The sequence below is a fragment of the Vicia villosa genome, linkage group LG2 (assembly GCF_029867415.1).
Source record: "Vicia villosa cultivar HV-30 ecotype Madison, WI linkage group LG2, Vvil1.0, whole genome shotgun sequence".
Lineage (NCBI taxonomy): Eukaryota > Viridiplantae > Streptophyta > Magnoliopsida > Fabales > Fabaceae > Vicia > Vicia villosa.
The window spans coordinates 150,921,025-150,937,312 of NC_081181.1; the positions used below are offsets into that span (position 1 = coordinate 150,921,025).

A 16,288-nucleotide genomic window follows, 5' to 3' on the forward strand; every position below is an offset into this window, starting at 1 on the left:
ATTACTTGTACTGGTAAAAAAAGTATAATATGTGATATTTTAATAAGGGAAGGAGATACTCATATGCCTTAGTAGGTTTATAATAATTTAAGGGGATTAAGACTTGTCTGCAGTGTTAAGAAGTCCTGTATGGTGGTGTTTTGATGTTTACAGTGGTTTTTAGATGATCTGTTTTGATATTAGCGTAATGCTTAAGTATGAGATGTAAGTTATGATCTCCCTTTCTACTGTTAGGGGAGAAGTATTTATAGGGACTCAGAGACCTATGGTTTAGGAAACCCTTAGAGGCAATAATTGTTCCCCCTTAACTAGGGAAGACTGTTGACTACCTATTTTCTAAGGAGTCATGGTATGATCCTTTCTTATATTAATTCTAAATTGACTAAAGTGAGGGTAACTGTATTATCCACATCCTTTTTCTCGGAGGCGAGCCCTCATATTCTATGAAGGTGTCTCCCGCGTGACGTTATGTTAAACGAGGACCCTGGAGTCTCCCCTGTTTGGGACTATCACAAATATAACACCACACAACCCTTCAAGCACGAAGGCTTATAAAGGGAGAAGTCTTTTAAGACACATTTTAGGTTCCACCCAATGGTATGGGGAGCGACCCTTTTGAACGGAAAGCAAGTCCTTCAGCTTGGGGTGAGCCCCTCAACTAAAGGAAACCTTTTTAATGGGAGGCAAGTCCCTCAACTTATGGATAGTCCATAAACTCAAGGAAACCTTTTTATGAAAGGCGAGTTCCCCCTCCCCCCTCTTAGGGTGAGTCCCTCAACTGAAGGCAATATTTTTAATGTGAGGTGAGTACCTTCTTTTATTTGCCTAAGCCACCAAATTAGGGGATGAGTCACCCCCCTTTCCAGATGTCTCCTAATTAACCAAAATGTCAGTGGGAAATGTCAATCAATCATTCAGACAATCATGCTTACTTCTATTTAATACAAGTAATAATGGCTTATTTGTTGAGAACTTAAACGCTAGTTTCCCGTGTCTGAAGCGTGTCGAGCGTTTCAAAAATAATTTATTGAATTATTAAAATATGTTGGATGAATTGGATCGTATATAAATGGATGAATTTAGTCCAATCTATTGACTTATTTTTTATGTAGTGGATGGATTGGATAAAATATCTTAGTGGATTGATTTGATGAATTTTGTCTAGATGGATTCAATTGATACCCCTATTTAAATATTGATAAATCCATTATTCCAAATAAGAATCTACAATCTAACTATAACAAATCAATTACATGTTTTGCCTAAATTGTCCTTTCTATTCAAAATTATTACAGTACTAAAAGGGCTTTTAAGTAGACAACAAGTTATCCTACAAGTGTTATTTGTTTATTGGCCTAGTTGATCAACTTTTCCTCCCAACACACACATTCTCTTTTAATTAAAATTTTAAATTTCTATCACATTTCTTTTTCCACACTTTCTTACTTTCATTTTAATTTTTTCTCTATTTATTAATTATCACTAAAAATATTAATAATTCATTTTTTTGATTTTAATAAAATAAAAAATATTTATCTCATGAGTAACTATCAATACAATATGTATTTTATTTTAATCAATCATTATCTTAATTTGAGAGACAAAATTCTTATTTCTAAATTTTTTTTCTTTCTCCATCTCATGATTCATTTGTTTTATTATTTTTGTATGATTATGTAATATAATTAAATTTATATGATTATTGTTCATTTTACAATTAAGTAAATCATTTCTAACTTTACATTTGTATTTAAATATATTGTATATCGTATCGAATAATTTTTTATTTCACGGGTAATTATCAACATAATATTTATTTTATTTTAACAACAATTATTTTTATTTCAGAGACAATTTTTATTTTCAAATGTTAGAATTTCATTTTTTCTCTCCATATTATGGGTCATTTTTTATATGGTTATTTAATACAATTGAGTTTATAATATTTTTATTCATTTATAATTAAAATCACTCATTTTAAATTTACACATGTCTAAATATATTTTATATCATATCTAGGGATGCAAATAGGCTAGGCTAGGCTTTAAAAGGCCTGAGTCTAGCCTACGATAAACTTAAAAGGCCTAAGCATGGCTTATGGCCTATCATAGGCTAATTTTTTTGCTGTGGTCTGACCTTTTTAAAAGTCTGACCTAACCTGAAAGGCTATTTAAAAGCCTGTATCTCATTAAAGTTTTCAATTAATTCATATTACTTAAGAAGTTTTATAGGTCGGCCAATATATATATATATATATATATATATATATATATATATATATATATATATATATATATATATATATATATATATATATAAGCCGATCTATTTAGCCTTTGTTCTAATATATATGCATATATGGGCCAACCTATTTAGCATATCTCTAATATATATGACAATATAGGCCGACCTATAAGACTAGGCTTTTTTAATAGCCTAAGTCTGACCTATTTAATAAAATAGGCTTTTAAAAAAGTCTAAGTCTGTCCTCTTTATTAAATAAGTTTGGCCTGATCTGACCTTAAGTAGGATAGGCTATAGGCCAACCTAGCCTATTCCCACCCCTAATCATATCTAATAAATTTACCCGTACATAGGACGGATATCTTCTTAGTAATACTTTAAAATGAAAAATGAAATGAAAAGAAAAATTATAGAAGCCAACTTACATAACATGTTTTATTGAATGCAAACGCTTTATTGAATCCTAATTTTCACATATCAACCAATTACACAAATTAGACCTTATATTTAGAAAATTTCTTTACCCACCTCTTATCCTTCTTGGTCACCTCTGGCGAATTTACGAAAATACCCCTTGTTTCGGAAGTTCATTTCCAAAAACGTACTTTTATTGGAAAAAAAGGTGTTTTCGGAAATGAATCTCCGAAAAGTTGAATATTTTAATGAAAAATATTGATTTCGGAGATGCATCTCCGAAATAAGGTTAATTTTCAGAAAATTGGTGAATTCGGAAGTTCATCTCCGAATTCACCCCCCTTAGAGAAATTCGGAAATGAACTTCCGAAATAAGATCTGGACAGAAGAAAAATAACAAACAAGAACGATTCGCTTTATTTAATCGGATGAAGATTACATCGATCACATTACATAAGATTAAAGTTACATGTTGTTAAACACGGGTAGGTGCGGATGAGTCAACATTTTGATAACGTCGGCCCCCGATCTTTGAAGTTTCGCGTCCAATTCGATCGGACCCTTCGAAGAAAATCGATCGAACATTGTCCACATAACCGCTAAATCTTCGTCGTTCTTGATCTCAAAAGGTGTGAATTCAATGCCTCCCTCGTCGTTAAGCGATGGCGAGCGGTACTCGAGCTTGACAACCTTTCGATTTTCGGGATATTGCAATAGCGTGTGGAGCAACGTTATCAACTCCGCAAACGGTGTGTCGCGCGAGAAGCGAAATTGGAACGGCATCGGGTAGCCGGTGGTGAAGTAGACGAATGCTAGGTGGGGGTAGGTTTGTGTCATTTGTGTTTTGTGGTGTGAAGAGGATGAAGAAGAGTGTGTTGTATTTATAGACTTATTGGAGCAATGATGGCCCAACAAACCTTATCCTGCCTCAGTGGACTTTTCGGAAATAAACTTCCGAAAATAGGAGGCAGACTAGCATATTTCGGAAGTTCATTTCCGAATTATGCATAAAACAGAACTAAATTTTGCATTTTGTTGATTGGTTAGTGTTTTGTGTAAAAAATACAAAAGGAATTCAAAATACACATAAATTAGCCAATGATGACATAAAACATAATTATATTATATATGTATTGAATCGGTCCGATTTTACATGATAATCAACAATACATACAAAAATGGTCATTACAAATAAAAAACGATCCGGAACAAACTAAAATTCACCGAACCAATCGGTGGATCCTAAGTCCAAAATAGGTACGTTCTTCGACCGCTCTCTATTTTGCTCGCGCTCTTGGCTCATCATTTCTTCAAACTCCGCCATTCTTGAAACGAACGGATCCGGCCAAGTCTCCGCCTCATTTGAACGATGTGCCGTCCATTGACAAGAAGTAGCCGGTATAGGACACCCCGGTTTCAAAAACACTTGGACGAAGTGCCGCGATCGTAGATACCCGATGCATATGATGCGGCTCGATGCGTCCAACGGCGGTCGACTATGAAGTGGAAAGAAAGTCTCACTTAGTCCAAACCTCGTCAAATCGACGCACACCATATCGTATGCACTTGCTATTAGATGACCCATTTCGGGGAATGACATCCATTTCGAAACCGGAGCGATACCGGTAAGTGATGGAACAAGTGCATCATGAATTTTCGCAAACTTTTCTTGATTTTCATATAGTCGGCCGTAGATGTCCCGATACGAAGTCAATTCCGCAATGAGTTCCCGTCGGACTAAAGTGTGATTATTTTCCCCTTTACCGAGCAAACCCGCAACGGCCCGATATCCACAATTGTCGTCGCCTCCAACATCAACGATGTTTTCGATATATTTGTGCATAAAAAGTGGCATCTCATCAATGTAGACAATCGGTGATTTTTTGATCGGCGGTGTGCGAGGTGGCTTCGAAATATGGGATCCTTTGTTACCACTACACTTGGACTTCGGTGTCGGTGAATCCGGGAATGATGCATCAACATGTTCAAAGTAGGAAGGAGATCGTTTTGTTGATGTGTCTTCTTGTGTAACTTTGGACTTTTTCGGCGCACCTTTCGTTTTAACCGGTTTAGATGGCGGTTTCAAATCGGTGGTCTCCGGAAATGCAATTTTTTGCAATTGTTCTTTTATGTGCATTTTCGTGGTGTCATCCGCTTTAGCAAACTTCTCCATTATCACTTCCAACTCGTCGGAGATGGTGATTTTGGAGTCATTTTCTTTCGGCGGGTCAAAATCATCAAAACGAAGTTTCTTCCAATGGTCGGCTACCTCATCCATGCGTATTGGTGAATTCAACTTCTTCTTTTTTGAAAGTATACAAGCACATGGAAGGCCGTATGTATTTCTAATGGTGCACCCACATAAAGAACTATCCGGCCCCGTGGTCTCCGACCGCTTCGCTTCATGAAACAAAAAATTCAAACCCGTTCGGGATATGTTGTAAATCAATTGGGAGAATAAAATTTGGCCCTTATACCAGTGTTCCATAACCGTCTTGCTCCGACCGAACGATGTTTGAATTTCATTGTGTTGATTTTCAAGCATTTGGTTCACGGTGTCCCATCCCCGACACAAATCTCCCTTGCTATCACCCAACCACCTCTTGAAGACCGCATGTGCGGATTCAACTCGGTTAGTCGTGGTGCAACCAAGATGTCTAACTCGATTTGTCCAAGCGCACACGACTTTTTCTCTTACTTTGTCAAGAATGGTGGATTTGACGTAATGACAAAAAGTCTTAATGGAACCACACAAAGACCTAAAGTGTACCAATTTCTCGGTATACACCTCTTCGGAGTATGCATCTAAAATTTCCCTCCATGCCGCCATTATCCTCTCAACCACAACACCAGCTTTGATAACTTTACCGTTTTCATCCGGCCTATCTTTTGTCCCAACCGCGGGTTTCAACTTACTTCTCACGTTGCAAGTTATGTGATACCGACAAAGTAACGCGGTCGATGTCGGGAAGACGGTATCAACCGCATTCATCAAAGCATTGTCCCGGTCGGTCACAATGACTTTAGGCATAACATTTTGATCAACCAACAAAGACTTGCATATTCCCAAAGCCCATGTAAAGTTTTCTTCTTTTTCACACTCCAAAAAAGCAAACCCGACCGAATAAGTCTTGTCCGTCAAGGTCACACCGACGATCTCTAGAAGAGGAAGCCTATACTTGTTTGTCTTGTATGACAAGAACGGTTGGAAATGTGTTGAACAATTTGATACTTTCGGGATGAGTCCAAAAAATATCACGCACCGTAACTTTGTCCTCGGACGTTCGGAAGCTTGACACATATTTGTTATCGCCTAATAGTTTCAAAAGTTGTTGCATTTCCGACCGAGGGCCCATTTTCAAAACTTTGAGATTGTGTCGTTCATTGTAAACTTGCTTGATATTTGAAACGCTATCCGGTTTTTTACGCTTCAAATCGGCAAGAATGTTGCGAGACGCCACTTTGACTATCGTTAAATCCGAAATCACATTCTTCTCTTCGCGGGACAAAAGACACGCCATTGGATGTCCGTGTAACTTGGAATCCAAGGCATGATTATGAATTCCACAAATCACGGTTAGATGCCACAAATCATCAACCCTCCGAGTTGCCCGCAACTTAAACGGACACCCGCACTTTCTCGATCCCGTGTCTTCGTGTTTTAGCACCCGATTTGATTGTGCATAACTCCCACCCCGTTCGCAAATCAAAACAACGAAAGCTTTCCGCCTACTATTTCCATTGTCGGACCGTAAAATTACAATTCCGAATCCAACTTTACTAGCTTCGTTCTGAACCCAATCAATCAAATGCTCGCGACTACCGAAGCTCCGATCATTGGTAAATTGTTGCCGAACATCAATCGCATTGATCATAGCTCGATCGTCGATAACCGAATTGTTTTTAACGTTGACAACTTCCGGAACTACTGCGTCATCGTCTTGCACAATGTTGTCCGGATGCACCATACCTAACATATGCAAAAATTAGCAAAATTGGCCAAAACTGTTTTTTTTGAACTGCCAGGGCATATTTCGGAAGTTCATTTTTGAAATTTGTTAGGTAATATATTTCGGAAATGAACTTCCGAACCATCGCAGGTTTCAGCATAAATTTGTTGAATCAATGTAGTGAAATAGGGGATGAAATGAGAGATGTTTACCTCAAATTGTAGCTTCCTATGCTCCCTTTAACGTGATCAACGGTTTGAAACTTGATTTTGAGACGAAAAATGGATGGAGATTGATTGCGTTTTGGAGAGGGTTTGGAGAAGTTTTGGAGAAAAAATGATGAAATAGTGAAGGAGGGAAAATTGTATATGCAGGAATATTTTCGGATATGAACTTCCGAAATATTCACGGTTTTGAATTTTTTTGACTTCGAAAATGCATCTCCGAAAACACCACTTTTTTGGTGTTTTCGGAGATTCATTTCCGAAAAGTATGAAAATTCAAAAAAAAAATTAACTTCGGAGATGCATCTCCGAAGCAGGGGTAATTGGGGATTTCACTGGGGGTGACCCCCATAGGGAGATGGGTAAAGAAAAATTCTATATTTATGAGAGTTCTCTCTAACCAACTTACACAAAAATAGTACTTTTGGTGGTTATAACAAAAAATAACTAACCACTACTTATAACTATCACCTTAACTAATTACAATAATAATAATCAATAAACTCTTTAACAAATAGACTTAAATTGTTTAACAGTTTTTACCATGTGTTATATGTGCAACAGCTTTGCATTAGAATGGAATAAATAGAACAAAACTAGATGTAACAAAGTTGAACTCATCATTGCCCTGCATGCTCCTGATTTTATATATTGCATCAAGTTTAAGCTCATATTGTATTTAAGGGACAAATGATAAATATTTTTTTATTAAAATATTATTTATTATGTAAAAACTAGATTAATTTGTATGTAAAAACCATTTCACACTAAGAAAATATGGTGCTTATAAAAAGAAAAAAAAAATAAGGGTTAATGAACTTTTTCGTCCCTTTAAATATTTCAAATTTCGTTTTTAGTCCCTCCAAAATTTTTCTTCAAGAAATCGTCCCTTCAAAATTTTTCTTCAAGAAATCGTCCCTTCAAAATTTTTCTTCTGAAATATTGGTCCCTAACGTCAAATTTCGTAGCTAATCGGTGGCTAAAGTCGTAGCTAATCTCTAGCAAATTTGATGTTAGGGACCAATAGTTTAGACGAAAAATTTTGAAGGGACGATTTCTTAAAGAAAATTTTTGGAGGGACTAAAAACAAAATCTGCAATATTTAGAGGACCAAAAAATTCATTAACCCAAAATATAATTAATATCATGTCATTTTAAAAACAGTTACATTAGTTGAACATTTTCAAACATACAGTCAAAATAAACAAAACTAAATCATATTAGAAAAATTATATATCTATGGTTTGGGATTTATGAACCATAAACATCCATGAGTTAACATCCAAATACAATACAGTTTTGAGCATTAAGAAACATGATTAGAAAAATGACAACCTTAAAGAAAAACATTGAAATGGAAAACATAACGAGATTGAATTGAAGCCATTTTGAAACTATGGTTATAAGTAGGGGTGATCGTATCCGAACCAATCCAAAAGGAAAACCGCAAACCGAACCAATCCAAATCGAAAACCGCAAAAACCGTGTTTGGTTTGGATGGTTTTGGATGATTTTTTGGCCAAACCGCACGGTTCGGTTTGGTTTGCGGTTTTCATTTCACAAAACTGAACCAAACCGAACCGAACCGCATATTTAACTAAAATTTTGAATTTCTATAATTAATTTATTATATTTCCAATCCAATTGCAATATTGTACACTCACGTCACGTGACTCACTATTCCTTCATTCTTCCTTCCTATTCAACATTTCAACTTCATTCTCTGATTTCTCTCTCACTCATTCTAGAGAAGCATTTGGTGTATACGTAGTACTGATAATATTTAGTCCTGAAGTTGTAATGTTGTATTAATATTTAGAACTGAAGTTATCTGATACTTGTATATGTAGTATGTAGTTTATTAGTATGAAAAACTGTATATAGTATGTAGTATGAATAACTAAAGTTATATTAGTAATTTAGTATGTAGTATATGTAAAATATATAGTATGCTACTGTAAAATACATGATACACTTATATGGTAGTAAATTATGTGTAAAATACATGTATGGAAGAATGAATTATTTTGGTGTAATTAGTATGAAAAACTTCTTTTTAATGTTATTTTCTTTTTTTTATTTTAGTACATTTTTATTTTAGTACATTTTTATTTTATGGTGTAAACCATAGCCCACCGAACCAATCCTAACCGCATTGGTTTGGTTTGGTTTGGTTTGGATGACTTTTTAAAAATTAACCGAACCAAACCGAACCGCATGCATTTTTATCTCGCGGTTAGGATGACTTTTATGCTCAAAACCGAATCAAACCGTACCGCGAACACCCCTAGTTATAAGAGAATATATATGCAAATGACATTACTACATAGGGGAGATATTTAAATTTCTTTGTTCCTCCTGCCATGCAAATGACATAACTACATATTGGAAATATTTGAATACTACAAAAATATTTAATTGTTGACAGCAAAAACCAAAATTTGCTTGAAACAACACTGAAGTAGAACTCTAATTAAATCACTATGCATTTCCCCACCTTGGATTTTCACATTCCAGTTCCATTTCTTAGCCAATACCTCCACTTTGCACTCATTACCTGTAGTGACCACGAAACCTGCTCCTACCTGCCAATATAGGCAATGCCACAACACTCCAATAAAAATTCTAAATTTGTAATAATGCATAATGAATCATTTAATTCTAGTATAGGCTATGTCACAACATTCCAAACAAATTGACATCTTGAGAAACAAAGAAAAAATTACTTGGCAATCAGGATTTGTAGGATACCCCTAAACATGGCCTTCAAACTCCATAAGCATGAATGAGTCAAAACCTACATATCATATAAGGTAATGCATAACCATTAAAATCAAGAGAAAAACAAACCATACTCATAATGTTAAATTATCTTCATTAAAGCATGTAAATTAGGTCCTCTCGAAATGATGAACAGATCACAGACTGTTACATAGAAGAAGTAATAATAGAGTATAGAACACCCAAGCCACATACATGTGGTGGTGGTGGAAACTTAGAAAAAAAAAAGATTTTTCAAACCTTACAACGCCTCTTTTGAGAAAGATGATGGTTGATATTATCCAACCTTTATTATTTTGTTAAATATTGGTCTTCTGTAAGGTTCTTCATCCCATCATTCCTCAATTAACCTATATAAAGAAAGAAAATTCTATGAATGATGAAAACATATTCCTTTAACCAATTCGACAATTCTATGTTTTGAAACATAACTTTCAATCAAATATGTTGCCAATAAAATATATTTAAGCTACTTACTCTTTTAATATTACACATATGCTTTAGGAACTTCATTTTCTAGCTTTCTATAAAATGGTGGACAATCTTCTTCAATCATCTAGAGTAACAAAAAAATCATGTTCTGGTCAATATTTTTCCAGTATCTCCATGAATAACAACAACCTATTCTATATATCTACATTTAAAATGGGCTCTAAACTATCCATAAACAAAACTATCCTAACACAAACAGTATAAGTAAAAGGCTTCATTTGAATAAATTTTTTCTTTCAATACATAAACTTTATAGCTTGAAAAATATGGATTTGATTATATGTTAAGATGAAAGATTAAGCATGTAATTGATTACAACTCTAAATTCTTAGCAGCTTGTTCTTGAATGCAAAAATGATTGCTCCTGCATGTTCAATTGCATTACCAGAGAAGGATTCGTCAGCATCGTACTCGAGCTTTCCTTCGTCGACATCACTACACCAGAAAATCAATAGACCAATAAGAAAAAAATGAATGCACAACACATACCAAGATAAAAGGTCATCAACAAATGGTAATTAACAAATTCAAGCAACTATTTCAAGTCACTTCTTTGATGAAACCACGCATTCAATAAAATCCATTAACATATAATGAATCTACTAAACTTGTGCTAAATGTAGTTAAACTAACTGAACCAATTGAATCATGATTTAGAAGTTTCATTGGTTCAATCTTCTGTGATGTTTTTAAACATTTATCTAAGGATGGTGAAAAGAAAGAAAGACACAAAATCAAAAACAACAAACATACAAAGTATGTTTCAGAACCTGTAAAGAAAAAACCTTTATTGAACCTAACTAACAAAACAACATCAACAAATACATCGATTGAGAGTAAGAACCCTTTCACTACTGCCCTCAAACATGTGAATGAGTTTATTTAGAAACAGATATAATTGTAGTAAAACCTAATACATAATACTCCCTCCGTCCCACAATGAGTGACCCATTGGAATAAAATGATGTCCCAAAATAAATGACTCATTTCAATTTTCAATACATTTTTTCCAATTCTACCCTCTAATTATTAAAAAGTTCACCATTCCCAATAAATGATAAGGGTACTATGGTAAAAACAATATTATCTCTCTTACTTTTTTACACTTTTCTTAATCGGTGTGAAATGATATGATGGGTCGTTCATTGTGGGACAAAGGGAGTAGTAATTAGGATTAGAATGATTCAAAACATTCATGAATACATTAATCGACTGAAATAACATGATGACTTTCCAATTGAATCGAAGTCCGACTGAGGTGAACATCTTTGTCGGAGGTCGGTATGGCAGAGGGAGGATCAAAATCAAAGACATGTGTGGTGTCTTTGAAGGACCCGTGATAGAGTAGGGTTATGCGTATGACAGAGGGCGGTCGACATGAGGCGTGGAGGTATGCGTTTGTGAAGGGTTATAGTTGCTCATGAAGATTATTTATCAAAAATTGGTTGGAATACACAATGGATTGATAATTATGATACCAGTAGTAAATTAGTAGCATTGACATTGACAGAACATGAGATAATGTGCTATCAGAACCTTGAAGAATGCAAAGAATCGTGTAATTAATAATTAGGAATTGTTTTGTAATTAATAAGATTTCTATGAAATGAAATGACAATAAGACTTAAGAAGAAAGATAAAATGTGTTTAAATGTTTTAGGCTTCTCCCAACAGTTATGTTTGAATTCCCAATTGATATCAATAATTTTACATCTCTCAATGTGAGATTGAATTGTCATGTAAAATGTATCTAATCATCATGAGTAATTGAGAATTAATAAAATAATTAATAAAATAATTAATTAAATATTAAAAACAATTAAAGATAATTATAGAAACATTTCTTCAAATAGCAATTATATAAATAATAAAGACTCTAAAAAGTTGACACGTGGCAAACTTGCCAAAGTATTCATCTAGTTTTATTATATTCTACTAGCGTTCAAACGGGCACTCCCGTGCCCATTTGTTCGCTTTTTTAATGTGCACACCGTTAAAACACAAACGTATTTTTTTTTTATTTTGATTTTAATTTAAAATATTTATTAAATAAATTTTAAGATAGAAATTAAAAATAAAATACATGAATTGTACTAAATAAATAGGTATTAAAGAGGAGTTAATTACATGCATATATTTTTAATTATCAAATGTGTTTTAAACTAAGATATATTCGTCTAAACTCACTTAATTATATGTCCGCTTTTTTTATTTCACACATTTGTATGCATTTTATTATTTTTTGGCATATGTTTCTTTAGTAAAATTTATTATTTGAACATAGTTATTAAAAATAAAAATAAGATGATAATATTCACTTTCAACATATCTTAACTTCTAATCCATTTCTCCTCTCTCTCTCTCTCTCTCTCTCTCTCTCTCTCTCTCTCTCTCTCTCTCTCTCTCTCTCTCTCTCTCTCTCTCTCTCTCTCTCTCTCTCTCTCTCTCTCTCTCTCTCTCTCTCTCTCTCTCTCTCTCTCTCTCTCTCTCCTCATTACTACAAAAGATACACTCTCTCTACGAAAAATATTCTCTCTTTACTAGAAATATAATTATATCTTTTTTCCTCTCTGTCTAACTTCCAATCTTTTAACTTGCAGGTAGTAGTTATTATAAGTGGAAGTTATTTAAATTAATGCCTTGAGTCGTAAAATATAGAGTTAAGTGAAAAGGTAGTAGGTATTATACGTGCAAGATATTTAAATTAATGTCTTGAGTCGTAAAATATAGAGTTAAGTGAAAGATAATTGTTATAGAAGTTATAGATATCACTTGTTTTATTATACAAAAAGAAAATAGTGAAGTATTAGAAACAAATGAAATTGTGCTGCAGAACCGTACATGAATAATTTCTTTTATATGCTTGCCTTCCTCTCCACCTTCTAATTTTATAGGTTGTTTATATTTAGAAGGTATACTGGAATTGATATTTTACCTTGGTAGAAATGAACGGTACGTCATTATGAAATACAAAATAGAACACCATTTTCTACGATTCAATGATTCTTTCACCAATTTATAAAAATAAATTATTGATGGATGAAAATTTCATTATCAACCGTGCCATCGCCATCTTTAAAATTGAAAATATATATCAAGCATGATTTGGTTGGTAATTGAAGCGAAGAGTAATAATAAATATCATATTTTATAAGGCAGTTAGAATGAAACATATAATACACATTAAAAAAAAAGTAACAAATTAAAGGAACAAAGTGTCGATAGTACCATAATTGTAGAGGAACAAAGTGTTATGGTACCATAAATGTCGGATTTGATACTCTAAATGCAATCGGTTTTCTTTTTCTTATGTTTATAATTTAATAGAAAGAATAAGAAGAATAATTTAATAGAAAGAATAAGAAGAAGTATGAGAGAAATATGTAAACAACAAACACTGAAAAAATAAAAGAAAATGTTACAACACTAATATAATGAATTTGAAAGAGACATTCTCTACGTAATTCTTTTGAATGCCCAAGAGATAATTGTTGTTGCTTCTTTTTTCTTTTTCTCTCTCCACTTTTATTTTTGTTTCTTCATACGATTATGTGTTTATATACTGTTTTATATGTTTAGCCGCTCTATGTTAACTTCTCTCACATAAATTTTTTAGTTTTTTTAAGTAGTTATTTTTAAAGTTTTTTAATTTATAATTAAAAGTAAAATTTATTTTAAATATTAAAATAAAAAAGAGTAGTTACGCAAAGAGCAATAATAAAATAAAAATGGGCTAGACCAAAATGGTGTATCCCCTTTATATATTGTTATAGACTAGAAGCAGTTGATCTTTTACAAAGAGTCTAAAAATTTATGAATAACAATGTTATATCTTCAAAATTTATAAATATAATTTTTAAAAGGATTGACATTATTATTTAAAAAAATAGCGGCACATCTTATTGTTTATTGTTTGTGTATCATTTATTTTTATAAACTCATTTATTACAATATATATCATCGATGTAAAATTAGAGCTCGTGAATTGTGTAGTCGGAGTACCCGAGATCCTAAAGAACTTCCACGCAGAGCTAGATGCTACTTTCTACATAGCAGACTGGAAGATCATCTCAGCTAGCTCCTGTTTTGCAGAAGCAACCTTTGGCTCTCCCCATTCCTTGGTCTTCTTCTCAAGGAAATCAAAGTCAGCTTTTCCAGCCTCTATTTGAGCCCCAATTTCTGTATCAAAACTTTGATATCGCTTGCGGACAAGCTCGGCCAAAGAACCGTCCTCAACTAGCTTGGCAGCATTTTTGAGGCCTCGGGCCATTGTATCCATTCCTACAATATGAGCTATGAACAAGTCTTCAACATCTGTGCTCTCTCTCCTTAATTTGGCATCAAAGTTGAATCCGCCTGGTGCAATTCCATTATTTCTGATAACGCTGAGCATAATCATTGTTGCCTCTTGGATATCTACGAGAAACTGATCCGTGTCCCAACCAACTTGAGGATCACCAGTATTTGCATCAATATTACCCAACAATCCATTAATTCTTGCAGTTTCGAGCTCATGATGACAACTGTGGCCAGATAGGGTGGCATGGTTGCACTCAATGTTAAGTTTGAATTCCCCTATAAGTCCATATTTTCGCAAGAAATTAGCTGTAGTTGCAGCATCCCAATCATACTGGTGTTTTGTAGGCTCTTGTGGCTTTGGTTCAATTAAAAGTGTTCCATTGAATCCAATCTTCTTTTTGTGTGCAATAGCAGCTTCAAAAAATCTAGCCAAGTGATTAAGCTCTCGTTCCATATTTGTGTTCAAAAGAGATTGGTAACCCTCACGACCGCCCCAAAAAACATAATTTTCTCCTCCCAAATAATGTGTCACCTCCATGGCTTTCTTCACTTGAGCAGCAGCATATGCATACACCTCTAACTCAGAACTAGTAGCAGCACCATGCATATAGCGAGGATGCATGAACAACTGAGCTGTTCCCCACAAAACGCTCTTTTTTCCCTTAATCTGAAGCTCTTGAGCAAGAGCCACCACTTCATCCAGGTTTGCATTTGTTTCCTCAAGAGTCGGAGCATCAGGTGCTATATCCCTATCGTGAAAGCACCAAAAGTCCACACCAAGTTTGTTTATGAACTCAAAATTCGCTCTCATCCTTCTTTTAGCCATTCTTAATGAATTGGTACCATCTTCCCATGGCCAATGTTTGGTAGGTGCACCGAATGGGTCACCACCTATTCCACGGAATGTATGCCAAAATGCAACACTAAATCTGAACCAATCCTTCATCTTCTTCCCAAGAACTTCCTCTTCTGCATTATACCATTTAAATGAAAGTGGATTCTTACTCAAAGGCCCCTCATATTTAATTTCGGAAATGCCAGGGAAAAACTCCCCTTCCCAATCATCCGAATCACCGCAATTACCAACATTAGCAGTAGGACAAGTCTCAGGTATAGCAATCACTACATAACAGAAAACACTAAAACTAATCAACAGTGATAATTTCCCAAATTTCATCATCATAGATTTACGAAACTTCTTATGAGATTTCTTTATAAAGTTTGAAATCTAAACTATGGTATACTGATCCCATAAATAATAAATAATAATATGTTTGTTTTAGAAGTAAATAACACGAAATATGCATGCAAGCCTCATTTAGTAATAGTTCTTTTTTAAGACCAACTGTTTACGCGGTTTTCGTTGAAGTTTATTTCAGTTTTCCCTTTTACATAAAACTAAACGCGTTTCCAGATAAGATTATTTGGTAAGATTTTTCAACAAATCTTTTTTCTTAGTAAACAAAAACAGTTGTTGTTTTAGAAAACAAAAACTGTTTTTTTTAGAAAACAAAATCAGTTATCTCACATTCTATAAAAAAATTAATTACCATATTAACAAAAAAATTAATTGAAATTCCCAACTTCAATTTTTTAGAATTTATTTTAAATAAAAATATATATTTTTTAGATATTAAATTGTAAATTAATTATATTTTATTTTTTCAATAAAATTTCGTCGATTAAATTACGAAAATTAAAATTAGTTATTAAGGATTTATAAATTTGTTGATATTTTAAATTATTTTCCATGCAAAACCAATAGAAATAAAAGATATTTGGTCATAATATTTATTTTTAATCAAGAAAATAATTTAAAAAATTATAGTATTTAGTTAAGAAAATAACTCTAGTAGTTATAATTTTTAGAACAATTTAAATAGT

At 33.5% G+C, this 16,288-nt stretch overlaps 1 protein-coding gene across 1 annotated transcript; it reads right to left on the minus strand.

The window, feature by feature from the left end:
• Positions 1–14,127: 14,127 nt before the first annotated feature.
• LOC131647057 (xylose isomerase-like) lies at positions 14,128–15,587 on the minus strand. The gene has a single exon (XM_058916973.1). It carries the CDS (start codon positions 15,585–15,587, stop codon positions 14,151–14,153), a length of 1,437 nt encoding a protein of 478 aa, XP_058772956.1. The 3' UTR covers positions 14,128–14,150.
• Between the last annotated feature and the right edge of the window lie 701 nt (positions 15,588–16,288).

Bases quoted from the DNA above. Each gene is read 5' to 3' on its own strand.
- LOC131647057 (XM_058916973.1), bottom strand. From the start codon at position 15,587: ATGATGATGAAATTTGGGAAATTATCACTGTTGATTAGTTTTAGTGTT.